The sequence below is a fragment of the Corythoichthys intestinalis genome, chromosome 3 (genome assembly GCF_030265065.1).
Source record: "Corythoichthys intestinalis isolate RoL2023-P3 chromosome 3, ASM3026506v1, whole genome shotgun sequence".
Lineage (NCBI taxonomy): Eukaryota > Metazoa > Chordata > Actinopteri > Syngnathiformes > Syngnathidae > Corythoichthys > Corythoichthys intestinalis.
The window spans coordinates 40,186,729-40,206,417 of record NC_080397.1 but is presented as its reverse complement, the minus strand read 5'-3'; the positions used below and the strand labels follow the sequence as shown (position 1 = coordinate 40,206,417).

General features: G+C 37.9%; 2 protein-coding genes across 4 annotated transcripts in view; both read left to right on the top strand.

The window, feature by feature from the left end:
- The first annotated feature begins 916 nt into the window (after window positions 1-916).
- On the top strand, window positions 917-15,416 carry LOC130912967 (lysosomal membrane ascorbate-dependent ferrireductase CYB561A3). Of its 3 annotated transcripts, XM_057831168.1 has the most exons (8): window positions 1,003-1,043; window positions 1,180-1,416; window positions 6,615-6,741; window positions 7,105-7,309; window positions 10,319-10,527; window positions 12,870-13,024; window positions 13,105-13,273; window positions 13,349-15,416. In XM_057831168.1, exons 3-8 carry the CDS (start codon window positions 6,697-6,699, stop codon window positions 13,373-13,375), a joined length of 810 nt encoding a protein of 269 aa, XP_057687151.1. In that variant the 5' UTR covers window positions 1,003-1,043; window positions 1,180-1,416; window positions 6,615-6,696; the 3' UTR covers window positions 13,376-15,416. The 3 variants fall into 3 exon arrangements, with proteins under 3 accessions (XP_057687150.1, XP_057687151.1, XP_057687152.1); XM_057831167.1 differs by lacking the exon at window positions 6,615-6,741 and having other exon boundaries at window positions 917-1,043; window positions 1,180-1,294; window positions 13,349-15,409; XM_057831169.1 differs by lacking the exon at window positions 6,615-6,741 and having other exon boundaries at window positions 13,349-15,408.
- Window positions 15,417-15,537: 121 nt separating this feature from the next.
- loxl2b (lysyl oxidase-like 2b) overlaps window positions 15,538-19,689 on the top strand; it is a 64,169-nt gene continuing 60,017 nt past the window's right edge. Inside the window, exon 1 of the mRNA XM_057831166.1 lies at window positions 15,538-15,974. The gene's annotated coding sequence lies outside the window, so the exon portion shown is untranslated. The remainder of the gene's footprint in view (window positions 15,975-19,689) is intronic.

Here is a 19,689-nt window from a genome sequence, read left to right as displayed (position 1 = left end):
TGGCTATGGCTATGGACTTTGATGTCTCTTAGCGGAACTTTAAAAAAATTAAATAGAACAAGAAATAACTAACTTGTCAAATAAAGATCCGGCTTCACTCATAATAATGACTACAACAAGAAAAAGGATGTAGTTACAGTAAAGTCCACCGAAAATACAATTTTTGATATTTGTGGTGATTTTCTGATTTACAAGTTCTGCCCCATGATTCCCAATTTCACATTTCTGTACTGTATATCAAGATAGATATACTGCATAAGAATCCAGGTACTGCTTTATGATAGATGTACGAAGTGAAAAGGACTCAAAATCAATTAAGACACATTCTAAATGTCTCTGCATCTTGCGTGAAATGGTCCCCAGGTCAACTCCAGGTCAGATGGTGATGGAGCATTTAGATAAATCGTCTCTAGGTGGCGCTGAAGGAATGTACGTTGTCACTATGTGCAATTGCACGTCCCTACTTGTCATCCTGTTTGAACATTTTTATGTAGCTACTGTACTGATGTTTGTTTTCTATATTGCATTTTAAAATATATATTGTATATTTAACATCTTTTTTTTTTTTTATTTTATTTTTTTTTTTTTTAAGAACTTACTGACTGCTATGACAACACTAGACGTCCATTCTATTTTGATTGTAAGGTCTCGCAACAATCGTTCAATGGAAAATAACTGATCAAATGATTCAATGGCACTAAAAGATAAGTATTCACCGACAGTCCCTCACCGTTTAAATTAATTGAATCGTTGTCAGTGGTAGGCAATAAGTTCAATCCGGCTGCTAATTTAATGGTAAAATCACCCTCTTTTTCTTTTTGGCCTTAATTCTTATCAATGTCACGCACGATCACGATAAAACACACTCTTGAACGGTATTTATGTTTGTCACCTGACTACTTGCTTATCTCCGGACCACCAGGCAGTGCTCTAGGGTGAGAAAGTAGGAAGAAGTCAATAAGGAAATGACATTTGTCAGTGTCATTGTTGAACTGTTTTGTGTAACCAACACTGACCATCCATGATCTGCTATATTGACATAGGTAAACTATTAATTTGTTGCATTGTAATACGGTTAAGTATTTGTTGTATAGCACTTGTGTAATTCAGGTAGGCATATTTTAGGAGGACGTTTGTTTACTATCTTTTTACAATTTCCCTGTCTGAATATTTATTCAGGTCGCAGATGCACCAGGTTGACGCAGACTCTTCACTCACCACGGATTATTTTCCACTTCGCGTCTTCAATACACACCAGCGTGAAATTGAAACCACACCACACAGTAAACATGAAGTGAGAGCAAAACATACTGGTCAAATATCAACCAGGAATCATGTGTGCAGGAAATGGATTAATTTTAAAAAGTTGTGCGTAGCAGCACTAGCTTGAACTGTTTCAAAGCTTCTGTTGACAAGGTAAGGCTCATTCATGAATGAACATGAATCAAATAGGAATGATGGTTTTGTTCAATTTAAGTTAAAAGTAATTGCGTTTGAACGTAGTAACTGATCTGTTTTGTCGTCATTTCACGTATTTGATCAGTTAAACTGGCAAACAACAAGTCAATGTATACCAAAGTTTATGAATCATTATTTCTGTTTACCAGTTTTAGATTCTATTTATAATAGGGCTGTCAACCATTAAATTTTTAATCGAGTTAATCACAGCTTAAAATTAATTAATCGTAATTAATCGCAATTCAAACCATCTCCAAAATATGCCATATTTTTCTGTAAATTATTGTTGGAATGGAAAGATAAGACGGATGTATACATTCAACATACTGCACATGAGTACTGTATTTGTTTATTATAACAATAAATCCACAAGATGCATTAACATTATAAACTTTCTTTCTGTGAAAGAGATTCACTGATAGAAAGACTTGTATTTCTTAAAGATAAATGTGAGTAAAGTTATAGTAATTTTGATAGTTTGTATATTGTGACTAAATATTGCCATCTAGTGTATTTGTTGAGCGAAACGAAATGTTTGGATAGAGTGACTGAGTATTATTTTGCACAGCTATTTGATTGGTATAGCCAGTTCTCTTTGCATTGAGTGCTTTTCTTTTTGTGAACATTATTTTTTTATGAGAGATAGGAATATAATTTTTGTTGTGATTTCACTAAATGATACTGGTTGCGACTTAACCGTTCTTAACTGCCCAAATGCATGATGGGAAGTTGTGCAACCATGACTGTGAGTGGTGGCTGTCAACGGTATATCTTCCCTGCGTGTGTTTAATACAGGGTGTTAAGAAAATGATCATCTCCTGTCATGCTTTCCCACATTGCTCACCCCAATACTTTTAATTCTTGTGGTAGAGACGACAAAGCTTATATCAATTGATAGTGAGGCTCAATGAATGCCTTTGCCCACTTCACTTGTCTCTGCCTTTGGACTTCTCAATACACATTAAATGGCGCCATTGTAGTCAAGGCAGCGGCATGCGCGGGTTGTTCGCGCATGCGTTGATTGCAATAAATATTTTAATGTGATTAATTTAAAAAATAATAATCACCGCCCGTTAACGCGATAATTTTGACAGCCCTGATTTATAACAATTTGGAGTGTATTCAATAATTAAACTCTGAGCCTGTATCAGTAGTCTTCTTAATCTACATTAAGAACTGATTGTCTATAGACTTCATAATGATATTGACGGGACACGTGGCGCGGGGCTGATTAATAGGGGGCCTATCTCCGTCAAAGCTGACCGAGTGGAAACCGTGACAAAGAGCTTTTTACGTTGAAATTTCTGCGAGATAAATGCTTAAATCCCTCCCCAGAAAACAGACCGTCGTTGAAAAGATGTTGGATCAACATTCCGCTGTCGATCTTATATTGTTGAATCAGCGTCACTTTTGCACCCTCAACTAATGGTGTTTCAATGTTGAAATCTTTACAAAACCTAAACGTCATTTCGATTATTAGTAATAATATTGGACAACGCTGAATCATGTTATGTTTTCGACCAAATGCCCCCTCATCCGTAATTCAATAAATTTTCAATCACATTTCCGGTCAATCATAAATCAACTATTTGTCAACATTAGTTCATCAACTATAAAACAATGTTAGCCCAACCATCCCTGAAATACCGTAGAACAACATTGTTTCAACATCACTTGACGTCGAAAAATTCGATGTCAATCATACTGATGATTTTGATGGAAAATCAATGTTTATTCAATGTTGTTCTGCTATCTGGGTAAATCTTTATGGATATGGACGTAAAACAGTCTCGATTCTTGGTTAAAAGCAAAAAATCGGGCAGTTAGTATTTATTTTACGTAAAATATGTCGAATCTGCTGCTAGCCTTTAAGCACTGCAGTGCGACAAAGTACTTTTTACGTTGAAAATTTTGTGAATAAATGCTTAACTCCCTAAACTCTATATAGGTATGGACGTCAATTTTATATAATATTATAATATTTACGTAAATATTGTGAACTATGATGCCAATGCTGTAGCGGCTAATTTCTCCCATAGATTTTTTTCACAACTTTTCAAATGCATACATGGTACGAAAAATATAATAATTACCTTGGACAAATCACTCCTGAGATAATCCTTCCTGTTTGTATGTGGTACAGCTTTCGTACTTTTTCAACCTAAACCCAGCGTTAGATCGCTGCATGCGTGTGTTTGAGGATAACTCCATTTGATGTGGGCAGACCCGCTACTTAAAGGCGTGGCGCAGTGTATGACGGATGTGTCCCGTCAATATAATTATGAAGTCTATGGATTGTCTTATTCGCTGCTATTTATGGTGCTAGAGGTTAAATGATTTTATTTTATTTTTTGTTTAAACTGGGGCCCGCCTGCTGTTCCATTTAAATTGCATTTGATGTTTATCACTTCAATAGCAGCAAATGAGTTTACCCTTTTATAGGGCAAGTGACTATTTTGTGTCATTTAAAAAAAAAAAAAAAAAATTATAATATCAATTACTATTTTTTTATTATTAATTATTGTAGCTTTTAATGTTAATGTATAGTAAATATTTTTATAAAATGTTAATTCAAACAATATCCTTCATTCATCTTCCGAGCTGCTTATCCTTACAAGGTTCGCGGGGGTATTGGAGCCTATCCTAGCTACCTATGGGCAGTAGACGTGGTATAGGTACACCTTGAATTGCTGGCCACAACAAGACCAACGACAATCAAGTACACGCACTCATCGTGTTTAGGGCAATTTGGAGTGTTCAGTTTATCACGCACGTCTCTTATCTTATTGATAGAAAGGAAAATGAATACAAATAGAAATACAATCTGGTTATGGCCCACAACACTCAATTCTTTTTAATCTTTTAAAGTAATAATATGTTAATGAAAACAAACTTGAAAACAAAACGAATGAAAACAAATACACTTTGGTTAAGGCCCCTGACAACACTATAAAGTTATTTAATTATTTATTTATTTTGTAATGGTATTCAACTCATAGCCTGCCATTGACAGAGTTACACATCCAATTAATTTAATATAGGAGGACCAGCTTTGAAAGCTCATGTTTCAGTATCAGTGACAGCACTAGATTTCCAATCCATTTTGATTGGCAGGGCTGCAGCGATCATTTACTGTTTTCCAAGACGTTGGTCTACAGTCTTTTTTTTTTTTTTTTTGTCCAAGAAAGGGGTCCATTACAATATATAACTTGTTGGAACCAGGCATGAAAATCTCTCACCTTTCGGCGAAATTCGCCGTTTTGAAGTCAAAAAGTGTGACCTACGTGAATTGCGTAGATCCGAGGAGAAATTCTTTTTTGGGGAGGCTGGGGGGTTCTGGAGATTTTATTTAATTATTATTATTATTATTACCATCATGTCAACTTAGTACGTAAACTGAGCAATTCAGAAATCGGTCCTTTAAAAAAGTGACACTTGGACAGTCAGTAAATCATTCTAGATGCTTCGCTGACGAGAGCCAATCATCGGCCCAAACTGCGTTCCATTATTCCAATCGCGCGCACTCTTATTGTGTACATGGAGTGCTTGGAGAGCCTTTGGTTGCATTGCAAAGCTGCGAAAACAAAAAGCAGGCCTTATCCACACCGGGGCAGACCACAGCACAGCATACACACTTGCCTGTATTTGGTGAGTAATGGTTTCAATCGTTTTCATATTTTGCGATATAATAAAGTTACTGCCATTCGTTGCTAGCTTGCGTTGAACATTGACAGAGCTAGCCAAATCTCCCGTGAAAAAATAGCTCTCGTTAAATTGGCGTCAAGCTTGTGTATTAGCGGTAATATAAACGAAGAAACGCACTGTTGAGTCAAATTAAGCGGCATGCTCTCGGATGGAGGGGGGGCGCCTCGCATCGCGCCCGTCGTCCGCCTGAGACGCGTTATTTCCGGCTGGGACTTGAGCTGACGGCCAGTGTCGGCACAACACCGGCCGAACAAGTGGTGGGAATGATTCTTTTAAAGCTTTTCAGAAATACAGTGATCCTCGTTTTTCGCGGTTAGTGGGGACCAGAACACGCCGCAATAAGTGAAAACCACGAAATAGCGCCCCCCCCTCAATTTTTTTGTGCGTGGTCAATGTATTTATTCAGATTTTACATTGGGGAAAAAAGATATATATAAGACATGTTTTTTTCACACCCCCCCCCCCCCCCCCCCCCCCCCAAAATATCATTTATAAATGATTTTTAAGTACTTCAAAATGTAATAATTATGATAAGTTTTAAACATGTTACTGCCCCACCGAATTATTTTTAAACAAGAACAAAGTAGTAAGAAAATGCTTGGCTTTATTAAATGCTTCATAGTGAGTCTACTCAAACACTCTGAGGCTGCTCATTTTGTGAAACGATGATTGACACATGTGCAAACTTTTCTATGATTGATTTTTTTTTTTTTTTTTTTTTAATTTAAGTGAGTTTTTTTTTTTTTTAAAGGAACTTATTTTTGATTGATAATAATAAAGACACAAATGTCCTAGCCAAAATGTGGCCCAAACGCAAACAACATTACTTCAATGGAAAAAAGTAGTTTCAATCAAGAAAAATAGTTTTCAAATGCTGTTTTGTCTCAAATTTATTTTTGCAATCAAAAACACTTTTTTTTTGGGGGGGGGGGGGGGGGGGGGGATTAAAAATATATATTTTGATTGAAGCAACTTTGTTTTTGATTGAAGCAACTTTTTTTTTTTTTTGATTGAATAATAAAGACACAAATCTACCTCCATAGTTATTAAGAGAGAAAGAAATTCAGAAAGCTTTAAAAATAAAAGCCACCGGGGAGTCAGATTTTTTTTTTTTTTTTTAAGATTTATATTCATTATATAGATATGCCTTGTAAGGAAAGGAGATTGAGGATTAAAAAAAAAAAAAAGTTGGATGAAGCTGCTAATGGCAGTGGATACCTCATCAGCTGGGTGAATAGCACACTTGGTAAGAAATTTGCAAGGATAGTCGGGTATAAAATAGAATTATAAACACAATTACATGTTATTTTTCTATAAGATTTTATGCCATTGCTTTATTAATTATTAAGTGCTAGAGTTGTTAAGTATGGATAATAATTAAATCATAGTTTTGAGAAAACTTAACTTTGCTGTTGGTAGGTCAGTGACCATCTGATGTGGTTTGTTCTCAGGTGAACAAGTTAAGGAAGGAAGTTTTGATGCAAAGGTTGAAGGAAGAAAAGAGGCAGACTGAGTCACAGCCAGAAAGTGTTGATGACAGTGTTGATTTCTATTCACTGTTGCCCCCTCCCAATTAAAGTATGTCACAGTTGCAGCCAATTATTATCTAAAGATGGTTAAAATTGAAGTTATGTTGTTTTAAGGTGTATTAATTACTTGTTCATGTGCCCCTTTTGATCTACGAGCACCCGCCCCTCCACCGGTCTCTGCACGGCCCTGCTGAAACACAGTGTGGGTCGACAGAGCTCAATATTTTGTTGGGTTGTACAGTGTACCGGAACATATTTCCTCCACACCGTTCTCACCTTTTTAACCCCTGACCCATTTTCATGTCTGTGGAACTGACATAATGCACATAAAATGTTTCTGAGTAAAGCAGGAAGTGAAACTGTGGTATGACGTTTGCATAATATTCACAATATTCTTCCCGTTTTATCTCAGTCTGCAAGTTTCTCCAGGATGACATCCACTTCCTACTTCTACATATGGCACTGTATGTGCATATGCTTAGGTTTGGCCTGTGTGGTGACTGTATCATTGTGGAGCAGCCAGTGGCGTGGTGGTTTCGCCTGGGACGGTTCTTCCCTTCAGTTCAACTGGCACCCAGTCCTGATGGTAACTGGTATGCTGGTCCTCTATGGCAATGGTGAGTAGAGTTTTTTTCTAATTTCAAATTGAGTTCATACACTATTTCATTTCGTTTTTACAACTCTTTTCTTCACTCAGACTATTAATTAATGATGCACGTCCAATTCCATAAAGGCACTGACATCGAATAAGTAAAATGTTTTCAGATACCAGGATTTTGTGTGCATACAATGTCTTGGCATCATATGGTGTCACATTATCATGCGACAACGTGAGGTGATGCGACTGATAACTCTATGCTAGGGGTCGGGAACCTTTTTGGCTGAGAGAGCCATAAACACCACATGTTTTTAAATGTAATTCTGTGAGAAGCCATACAATATGTTTAAAACTAAAAATACAAGTAATTTGTGGCTTTTATGTTATTTCAACACTTTTAAAATACAATAAGTCTCTGAATTCTTTTTAATAACATTGTTATGCTGATACTAAACGATGAGTATTTCTTACCATTAATGCGACTTCTTGTGCTGCATTGGTTTTGTTGATGGCTTTGTAGTCTGATTGATACTTGGTGGGGTTAAGCTTAATGCAGGCATTGAGAAACTTATGCACTGAGCACAACCAGTGCACACCGAAACAAGTTTATCCATCGGTAGATTTTTTTCTTTAGCGAACTCAGTGAAGGACTTAAATAAATCTTCCCCTGTTGTTGTCCCTTTCATAGTCAAAACCTTGCAATCACACTGAACTGGGATGAATAGCTCATCTGTTGACTCATCCAAAGCGAGAGAAAAAAACGGGGTCCGTTTATGTCCATATGTCCTGCTGAAAAGTATGATACTCGTCTTTTTTTCTTTTGGCCATCTTCTCAAAAGGGTTTCTAACTACATGGAAAATGAAACTGAAAACGAGGGAAGTTTACGTCCTGATCTCTTGCACATGTGAACATCGGCTGCTATTTTCAACAGCAAAATACGGCAACCCCAATTGAACAGTGTCTCTGCCTCATCTGCGTTGTCTATGCGATTGATGGATAGATAAATAGATAGACACAACGACATGTATATTTGCCACTTTCCCACAAAAATGACTGTGAACCGGCTTTCTAGTCACCGGTGACTGTCGCCATTTTCGAGCAATGCACGTATAACGAAACTTTTTTTTTTTTTTTCCCTTGAACTCATTTTCTCCCAGAAACGTATAAATACGTTCTATTTTTTAATGCTTCACAGTTCCAAAAACATATTTCTAAGTATTTTGCGTTTTTTTTTTTTTTTTTTTACAAGAAGCATCTAGAGCTTCCGATCTATCTGAAAAACAAAGCGCAAAGCTCAAAACGCATTTTAAAGCAATAAAACTGGCCACTGGAGGGCAGTAGCGCATTTTGTAAAACCCGCAACCCGATTCAACAGCAGTGAACGGCCGGGCAGCACGGTCGGAGCGCTGGCGGCTTGATGCCAGGCGACGGACGACCGAGCAAAAGTACTGAGAGTACGCCTGGTATGCCAGGCGCTGGACGACAGAGCAAAACGACTGGGACAACTAGTGCAGCGGGCTCGCCGAACAAACCCTGCAGAGACCCAAAAATAATCCATCTTTGTGAGACAAACAACGATGGGGGAAAAGTTTACACGGCTGACACAGCGACAACGGTGTCATCTCAGTGACAACTGCGTCATCTCTCAGTAGTCACGTGTAAATAAATTGTTACTTTGCTATCAAAGCGCTATTTGTCTGGTTCTTTATGATATTTTGTAAAAGGAAAACGTTATTCAGATGTTTGGGATGTAACTGATGCAAAAAATAGCTGTGTTAAAGTCAAAGTTATGTTTGAAATGTATGCGTTTACAAAAAGCCCATTTTCTCAGTTTTTTTCATCAGAAATTGGAAAATTGCTCAAACTAAGCTATTTTCTAATGCTGATTTCTAAAGAATGGAAAAAGATATGAACTTTTTTTCTGCTGAAAGAAGAGAGTCTAATCTTTCTTTTGGTGGGTTCCATGTTTATATAGCAATAGAACAGAATTTTCTGTGGGCCTTGCAAAATCAGTCAAAAATCCAGTAAAATGGCCAGGAGTGAAGGGCCTTGCTCTGGTGAAAATGGCTGGGAGTGAATGAGGTAATAAAGATTTGTCTACGAGCCAGATGCAGCCGTCAAAAGAGCCAGATCTGGCTCCCGAGCCATAGGTTCCCGACCCCTGCTCTATGTAAAGGAATTTTGTTTTATTGTCTGAGGTGGTCATACTGGATACTGACTGGCACAAAATGGGTCCATTAGACAAGAAAGTAAAGACCATTGTGGTCAGTTCATAAAAAATGGGCACACAACCAAACTGCTACATCATTGTTTTTATTCAATTTAGACAGACGGACGGACAGGCAGGCAGAGAGACAGACACACGCACACGCACACACACACACACACACACACACACACACACACACACACACACACACACACACACACACACACAGACATAATAGCATGAAAATGTTTTTTTCCGAGAAAGTGCTTCAGATAATGAGAGGAATTCATTTGAGAGCAACTGCACCATTAGCATGCACCTGCTGCTGTGGTGACGCTCTTTGTAATATGTCAATATTCGCATACAACTGCAGCAATGCCCTACAGACATCCATCTACCCACTCTTAATGCTGTTAATTGTGGAAAACAGGATCCCCGATGCTAAATTCTGGTCTTTATTATGCAGAGTATACTGCAGGGAGTAGCTTCCTAAATTAACCACAATCCTTTCTTTGACGCTGGTTGACTTCAATTTTCACAATACATTTTTCCCATAGGGATGAATTATTTAAATTAAAATAATCAGTTTCAGAGTCGGACTGGCATACTCTTAGAAGGGGGATTAACTGCTCAAATATTTTCTACTCATTCACTTCCATTGACTGTGATATATGTCCAATCCAATTGAACTGATTGGCGTCAGCAGTGATTATTCACTGTTAAACCCTCCCTGCTCAGCAGTCAATAGATGTCCAATGTGTTTGTGCGGGTGTATCTGTGGGTGTGTTTTAAACAGAAAACAATGCTCTTCCCCTCAGGAGCTGTGTTGTACCGGGTCCCCCTGACTTGGGGACAGAATAAACTTCCTTGGAAGCTGCTGCATGCAGTGGTTATGCTCATTTCACTGATACTTTCGGTGATTGGACTTTGTGCTGTTTTTGGCAATCACAATGCAGCGAACATCCCAAATTTATACTCACTGCATAGCTGGATTGGAATCGCAACTGTAGCTCTCTTTGCAACACAGGTAAAACTCTTACAGAAACATGAAATATACATTGCTTTTACTACTAAGAAAATATGGTGATATTTAAACTAACTCGCCATGACTTAAGTCTGAATTAGGGATGCACGATATCCATTTTTTGAAACCGATTCCGATATCGATAACTTCCTTCTCCTCAAGGCCGATATCGATACGATAACCGATAATATATATACAAGTTTTAAATCTATATTCACCCGAGTTTTTGAACACTTGTAGGTCAAAAATACTAGTGGTGGATTTAGTATAGATTTGACTTTGGCCCAGGGGTCGCGTTAACCGAATATTTTCCGTCGTTGACCGGTTTTTTAAAACGGTGACGGAAAAAAATGGTCCATCTGTCAATTTGACAGGTTGCAATTCACACCTCAGACCACAGGGTGGCGAGTGAGCATATTAATTAGCTATTGTCTCTATTGATGCGTGACGTCGTTGGCCTTACTCGGAAAAATGTCAAGGCAACTGAGTGTTTGCCTGGCACGGCCAGACTGTTCTCCCTGTATTTTTCAAACACTGAGAGAAAAGTCTGGGACACAGTCTCTCGAGTAGGTACAAAATCAATCGACAAATCAGATTTGTTTATTTGCGTGACGTGTTCTTCACGAGCAAGGTCACTCTTGCGCGCCGAAAGTCGGCTCTATAACAACACGGATGGCGAACGGGAGAGCCGAGAATATGTTCCAATCCGCGATAAATTCAGTTTTAAATGAGCTAAAATACATCGACACGAGTCATTGACAACAGTCTGTCTCGCGCTAGCCATGTTGAATAAACTCCGTTCCCCTCGTATGTTTACTTCCGCGCGCAAGTCCTTCGTCCTGCCCTCGTCGCTTTGCTAACGGCACGTCTGCTCGTCGCTGATTGGTACACTCCGCTGTCTGTTTGCCTCTTGTTAAGCTTGTTCGGACAGAATATTAATTAAAAATGAATGAAAACTAAATACTATTGAATATGTCATTATTATCATTTTAAAAATGTAAGTGACGGGTAAAAATAGATTATGACCGGATTTTTATGACATTGTCAGTCAAAATGACAGACAACGAAAAAGTCTAGCGCAACTTCTGCTTTGGCCTAATCAGAATTTTCTTCTTCTTCTTTTTTTTTTTTTTTTAAACCTGTCCTGTTCAGCTGTTTGTCACGGAGAATGGAAGTCTAAGAGCCCTGATGGTCTGAACAGTTTTAATGTTTCACATTGAGAGTCTGACATACTCCCATTGTGATCATTCAACATACCTCGTTTATTATGACAAAGCAGCGAAAAGGAAGGGGTTATGGGGGAACAGAAGAAAAAAAAAACAAAAGAGAATAAAGAAAAACAACAAGAAATACATTGAACATCTAGACTAACTACTAATATGTTGGTGCTATCGTCAGCTAGATGTATTTCCGGTTGACACCATGTGGGGGGCCTGTTGACCACGGAAAGAGGGGGACGAGGGTGGGGGACATCTATAAGCTAAATGATTGAAAGGAGTAGAGTGTACACAAATCAGCTCTGTGATCTAGAAACCCAGTAATCGTGTGAGTCCCTTGTGAGTGTAAGCCCGTTGGCGACCAACCCTACGCCGCCCCATCGCCAATCAGAATTTTCATGATGACATGAACATTGTTATAATGGACAAAACAAAGACAAGAAGAGTTTTGACTTCAAATAAAGTGCCCATATTTATTTTTTTCAAATAAATTTAATTTCAGTCAATCACGATCAGTCAATATCATCGACGATGTGTTCCACTGAAAAATGAGCACTGATCTTATACATAAACCCAAAAGGTATTGTGCTTTGTCAGGAGATAAAACATTTGGTGCAACTTTTGCGGTCTTGGTCCATGAAACAACTTTCTTAACCTGGCAATTATAGGACAGCAAACAGGCAAGTCAATAACTAAAAGGCCTTTGAAGAACTTGTAAACATAACACTGTAAAATGCAAACATTTGCTAATTGCAGTAGTAAGGTTTATCACTCAGTGATGGAAAAATACGGTCTCTAGAATAGTAACAAAACTTTGCATACTAGCAAAACAGGAGTCAAAACAAACGCACACATCCCAATCCCAGAAACCGTGCCAAAACTATTATATATTATCGGGCCGATAAATTATGTTAACGGATTTATTGGGATGAAGTCATAATTCCTATTATCGGACCGATAATTATCGTGCACTTCTAGTCTGAATATCATTGCCATTATCATTGGAGGAGTCATATCGAGACCACAAGCTACTTACCTTAACAATTTTGCGGAAATATGTGTATTTCATGGGACGACTTGAACTGTACAATTCTTTAGCATTATTCTGGAATATGTGTCTTTGTTTAGTGGGCTGCAGGGATGGTAGTCTTCCTCCTTCCCTGTTCCCCTGGTCCATTGCGCAAGCTCCTGAAACCCCAACATGTCTGGTTTGGAGGGAGTTTACTGACACTTAGCATTGCAGCCTGTATCTCCGGCATTAACGAAAAACTTTTCTTTGTTCTGTAAGTACCCCTGCTCCATTTAGTTGCCCATATCATTTCCTTTAGAAATGATGATTTTAATGATATTAAATGTTTTACAGGAAAGGAAATGTCAATGGGTCTAAGCCATATTCTCAACTTCCTGCTGAGGCCTTGTTGGGAAATTCATTAGGAGTCTTAATTATAGCTTTCGGCTTAGTTGTCATCAAGATTCTGACTAATCATGAGTGGCAGCGGCCAGAAAATCCATCTGTAGATATGTCCTACACGGTGAGTTTAACATCACAAGTGATTCACTTCTTTAAAAGTGTCTGATCTCAACTGTGTTCTCTCATTTTTCCACAGCCATTGCTTCAAGAAGAAAATCAATGAAGGCTAATCTGTTTATTGTTATCAAAGCCAAATCAGGAAATTCAGTGGAACCAAAGAAGTTGAGCTATTTAAAAGGGTTTGGTTCAAGAATGTACAAACAAGAAGCACTTTTTATTCAGAAGTAAATTTCATGTTCATTTAAATAATTGTGTGTATAAGTTAGTGCATTTCAGATCTCTACTGTCACAGTCAGTCATACTAATCCTCTGAAACGTGTTTTTTATTGTACAGTTTTGACCTTTAGTTTTTTTGTTTGTTTTTTTTTTGAATGGAATCGCTCTTGATTACTATAGCTTTACACAAGGTGGAAGCAAAGGTCCACTTTCAGTTTGGTCGTTGTCTCTCTTTTGCATGTTGTAGCATTCTCGTCCGTCATGTAAATATTCGCATCTTGGAAAACTTATTTTTTTCCCCCCAATTGCTCTTCCTTTGATTTGTATATCACAATACCCATTAAAGAGAAAGTCAATCCAAGTCAAGCTCAACATTAGAAGTTGCAAAACAATCATCAGTTTGAAATTGAGCAGGATTTTTCTGTAGACTTTACTCACTGCAATAATTCCCACATTAGTTAAAAGCTTGTCGCATGGTGAAGAAAAATATGTCATCTTACATTGTATAACTGTTTTTGTAATAAAATTAAAAGTGTTATGAAAGTAACTAACATGGAGAAATGACAAAGGCAACAAGAAGAAATCCACATATGCAGCTTCTCCATGAATATCATTATCCGACCTGGAATCAAGGGCGTAGGTTTGCATAGGGACAGTAGGGACATTACACCAGCAACTCTCAGGGATGCTCAAATTGTACCCACCAACTTTTAAGCAACCTTATTTGCATTATATAATGAGTTCAGTTATATAGGTAATTTAGATTGTCTTCCCATAAGTGGTAAGGATAGAATTGACACTACATTATGTTCAGACTTACATTTACCCCTTTTCACTTGCTGAATTTGCTGGTCCATTTTTTTCACCCCTTCAAACGCACGTTTGATTGGCTCATGACTAGAACCCCCACATTCACACAATCCCAACAGAAATACATGTCGACATGCCACCTCCTCCGACCCTTTGAAGAGGAGGGATATTAGAAGGTTTTTTTTTCGGCCAGCAGCAGCCATTTTAAGTAATGTAAAAAGATGTTGTGAGGGTGGGAACGCACCACTAATTTTGCAACTGAAAGTCCGACCTGCATAAGAGTTAGCATAACATTAAACCGTGTGAACTTGCTAACCTGTAAAACTCGAGTAGAAAGCTGTTTAGTGACGTGTCCTCCTATACTTTTTCTACTGTTAACGTTCTTCCAACTGCATTTTGTGCATTTATTCCCTAATTAAAATGTATGTATTTTCTATCTCATCATTAAAAAAAAAAAATTATTTGCAGCCGATGCACATTTTTTTAAACCCCCTCCCCACCCCCCCAAAAAACAAAAACACAACCGCTGTAATTTTCCTTTATATGAAGCATTTTGAAACCTTTTTTTCATTTTTATGTAGGAACCAGCTATATTTGAGCTATATTTGAGAAATGTACCCAATCTGTGTGGTCTTATTAATGTCCCGTCCCCAGCAAAAAGTGTACATGGAGGTTATGCTGTTATAGCGTCCCTACCAATGTTGAGACCAAACCTACGCCCTTGCCTGGAATAGTCCACTTTTTAATTGTTTTATTGATTTTTGGAAGTAAATAAACCTAACATGCTCTGTACAGTTCTTTGCCTTTTTGAAAAGTATTTTGGGGGTGAATTTCTCTCGGACCCGTGAAGACTATGTTAGCAATGTCTTAGCCATTTCCAAATTCATGGGGTGATCTTATTTGGCATAATAATTACTATTATGAAGTTGTCTATTAGTAGCACTTTATCTGCAGGTTTTGTTCCAAATGAAGTGTCAGCTTGCAAATCCTATTCCTTAAATTCATTCTTGAAGACAAACGATACATCTCAATTTGGCAAAGGTTGTACAAACTGCTCTTCCTCGCTCAGTGTCTTGCACACATTAATATTAAACAACATAATACCGCTTACCACTGACACTTTATACAATAAAAACTAAATGAAATATTAACTGTCCCATTTTGCAAGTCTTTGAATGCGCCATCCTGCATCCGTTCATTTTACCGTACCAACTAGTGTAGACACGCATTTATTTTGCCTACATCGTTCGTGCTTTATTGTATTGTTTCCAAGGTAACTATATCCAATGATTGAGAATAACTTTTACGTATAGCCGTAATATTATGTGATGGAAGCGGCCGTTCATAACTGGTTTAGCCATGTTCACGTGACACTTTGTAGTTTCCTGACAGCCCTTGAAAGCAGCATTGCGGAGTTCACTGTGTTGCTCTGGTTTTGTTGAATTCTCCTTCTCCGTGCGCTCTTTCACGTCCCCGACCATCGTCAGTGAGGTCATTGAAAAGTTGGGTGTCAGTGGGCGTTAGGGTCCGGTCCAAAGCCTGCGATTTACATCAGGGACAGGGAGTAAAAGTGTGCTGGTTCAATAAGAGGCTTTTTTGCCACTTTTTTGTTCACACTGGGCTTCCTGTGACCGAAGCCTGCTCAACTTTTGGACAGGTCGCAAACAAGACGCAAAGTAAGTTTACCTGAGTCTGACAATAGGCATAAGTAAGTGGAATACGGCATTCATTGTAGACATCCATCCAAATGTGTCATCAGTTGATCAACATCTGAGATTGATTTATTGCATTTTATTCTAGGAGTGAAATAGAATCTACTCATTTTGATTGCGATTATTAAAGAGCCTAGTCGATTCATATTCCTTTATGGTAACAGCTTGGATTACTGTATTCCGTTATCTTTGCTTTTTTTACTTGACATTGGCGGCATTCAGGTTGTGTATTTAACCCATTTCAACCCTGTGGTCACAGTCGTGATAAAAACTAATAAACGTTTTTCTTTGTTTTTTTAACATTACTTGAGGGTCTACCACTGACACCCGGTTTGTATGTTTAAATGTGGAAATATTGGTACAAAATAGGTTAAAATAAATACAGTAGTAATGCAAAAAAAAAAAAAAAAAATACAGCTGAAATTCTAATGCAATGAATTTTTGACCCTTCCAAATCTTCTTGCAAGGAGACTAGTGTTAGGGCTACTTTCACATAGGTGAAAAGCAGTTCTTTCAATCCAAATGACGTCCTAACCTTAAACACGTGCATGCAGACTTCTAGATGATGGGGGGAGTTGCGTTCGTGTCAGTGATGTAACATCTCTCTATGTTCTTGTTGGATTTATTACAGCATTTGTTCTGTAATAAGGTTTTCTAATCTTATGTGTTATGAAGTGGAGTGTGGCCATAGATTTTTGATATGCATTAGGATACATTTCCCCAGAATGTTTCAAACTCATTGAAGGTCCATAACTTCCATCTGTTTAATCTTAAATGTTGTTTTCCACTTGTGCAACCACTGCCACGTTACATTGAAGAAAAATGGAAACCTTGGAGCTGAAAGATTTATGTAGATTCTTTTTTAAACAAGCAGCTGTTGAGCTTTTATCTCAACTGATTGGTATGTGAAATCTGAGGCAACAATGTGGTGGTAGTAGTTGTTTTTTAAAATGACCATTCTATTGCACAGTGGCGGAACAAATTAGCGCCGGACCAGGGGCAAGGAATATGACTGGGCCCCTAAATGCAAACAATATAATAATCACAAAAACACAAATTCAAAGCAGTTCAGTGTCACGGAACGAGACCACATCATTATGAGACCCACTTGAACTATTTCAACTAATGAGACCAGTACCTCTACTAGCTACTAGCCTACTTTACATCAGTATGGTCAGGTTCTACCTTGGAACAGCTAGCACCTGCAAGTCCTTAAGATCACTGCTATACAGGAAAGTTCTTTTTTAAAGATAGTCTAGTCTTAGTAATTAATAAAAATGTTATTTTATTTTTCACGACCATGTCACCTGCAGCGTGAACATCCACTGAATCACCAACGCCATGTCTGTACGCCGATATAATAATGATGCAAAATGCATCATGCCGTGTTGTCTGTCAAGAAGTTACAAGACCATTGCATTGTCTTGGAAAATTGAGCCCATTGTCCGGAGGACAAATACTGTCTAGTTTTGGCAATATGACATTTTATTTTTGTTCACTTGGACCGGGGGTCGGCAACCCGTGTTTTAAGAGCCACATGCGTTTTTTTTTAGCGCTGTCCGAGTGACTCCCGGGAGCATTTTCAAAAATCTCTGAAAATGGAAAAAGATGGGGAGGGAAATATATTTTTTGTTTTGATATGGTTTCCGTAGGAGGACAAAAATGACACAAACATTCTTAACGTTTTCCAATGCTGTAAAAATGTGTAGAATAAATATTAAATTATGACATTTCTGTCAACGAAAATTTGTGTCATCGCCTGCTACACACGTTTCTTTCAGCAGGGTGGGATGCCAGGCAGGTGGCTATTGTAAACAAACCGGCAGCTTTGTGATGGGCCATGGATCCGAAAGGGAAAAAGAAAAAAATAACTGAGGAGAACAGAGAATTCAACGTTTCTTTCACCGAATCATTTGCATTCATTCCCAATGCAGAAGGATTGCCTTAATGTTTTCTCTCTGGCTAGAAGTCAAATAATAAAAAGAGTAATGTGGAAAGACATTTCCAGGGAAGGCATGCTTTATTTGCAGCCGAGTACCCAGTTGGGAGTGGGAGAAAAACTGATTGCATTACTTCTGAAGAATTTAGAGGAGCACAAAAATAGATATAAAAGCTGATTGCATTGCCAAACTGCACTACTGCTGCAAGTTTTGTTGCAACCCGGGAGATAATAAAGCGTGAAAAACCGTTCACAGATGGTGAGTACATGAAGGAGACATTCATCAACACATTAGAACACCTATTTGCAGACTTAAAAAACAACAGAGATAATACAGAAAATCAAAGACATGCCCATATAAGGGGCATGTTATGCACATTCCATTTTGTTTTTTTTTCCAAACCTCAAAATAAAAATAGTATCAAAAATCGGATTTCTTAATTGCCTTTCTTTAATTTCATAAACACAATGAAACAATTCATTAATATTGTAATGAAGTCAAACTTGAGGTGGCATCGTTTAACAGAGTAGTCACATGGTGCGTAGGATACACTGCAGGGAAAATAAACATTAAATCATGAAGGCTCATTATGTATTTTTAGCCAACTTTGTCATTTTGATAGTAGGCTAATATAGCTAACACAGATACATACAGCATGTGTTGCCTGTATTATAAGGCTTATGTAAGGCTTTTAACTATTTGCTGCTCCAGACATTTTTGTTTCTTTAGTCCAATATGGCTCTTTCAATATTTTGAGTTGCCGACCCCTGACTTGGACGCACCACTTTCATCGGTGTATGAACTCATCCTACCTGTTCCAAATACCTGTTCCAGTATTTATTTAGACCCCCCACTCAAGTTGACTGATGACGTTGGTAGCTGACAGTAGATGGCTGGTAGACTAGTGACGATTTTACCCAGAATGCATTTCAAGATGATATTGGTGATCCGTACTAAAAAATTTGCACCTTGTAAAATTCAATCTGAGTCTGAGATTGAAAATAAAGCCCGTCATACACCAAAACATTTCCCTAAAGAGTTTATATCCATGACTAAGTCAATCCTGTAACGTGGATTTGGCCTCTACAACTTATCTTGGTGAAGCGCTCAGGACATAAATCTGTGTTGGGAGGGCTTGGTTTACCCAATTTTCAATTTTGAATCCCTCTCAAATCCGGGCAACCTGCAAACCCCTGCCAAGCTCCGCCCCTTCCTTTGCAGTTATTTCCCCATCATAACATTTGGTTATGTAAGTACTTGACTATGAAATTATGTGTAAGGATAAGAACTTCTGGAGGAGTTTGCTGATCTGTTGATTCTCAACGTGATTTGTTCAGGTCTTTGTATGATATACTGTACAAACAATGTTGTTTCTTCTGTACATGGGAGTTAAACTTGAGGCCAAAAACCCATATCTGGAAACTTGCCAGCATTTTTTTTTTTTTTTTTTTTTTTTTTGCATTTTGATAAAAACTGGACAGAATGATTATTAAAAATAAATGTCTTGGCAACAGTTTCAGTTTCATATTTTTAAAAGACAAGAATTACAGCAACCATGCTCTCAAGCCACATACTTGGACCATAAACAAATATAGTTCAACTCAGCTTCTGGCTAGTGGACACAAAGTGATACAAATACAACTCGATCTAAAACTGTCTCTCTTTTGCCCTGAACAGCCTTTTATAACATAGTGTTACTGTTGTTTACTACTTGTGTGCATTCTTTAGTTCCACAAAAA

Coding starts and splice junctions, on each gene's coding strand:
- LOC130912967 (XM_057831167.1), top strand. CDS start 1,187: ATGCACCAGGTTGACGCAGACTCTTCACTCACCACGGATTATTTTCCA. Junction 1,295..7,104: donor CACCACACAGTAAACATGAA/GTGAGAGCAAAA, acceptor GTTTTATCTCAG/TCTGCAAGTTTCTCCAGGAT. Junction 13,025..13,104: donor GAAAAACTTTTCTTTGTTCT/GTAAGTACCCCT, acceptor AATGTTTTACAG/GAAAGGAAATGTCAATGGGT.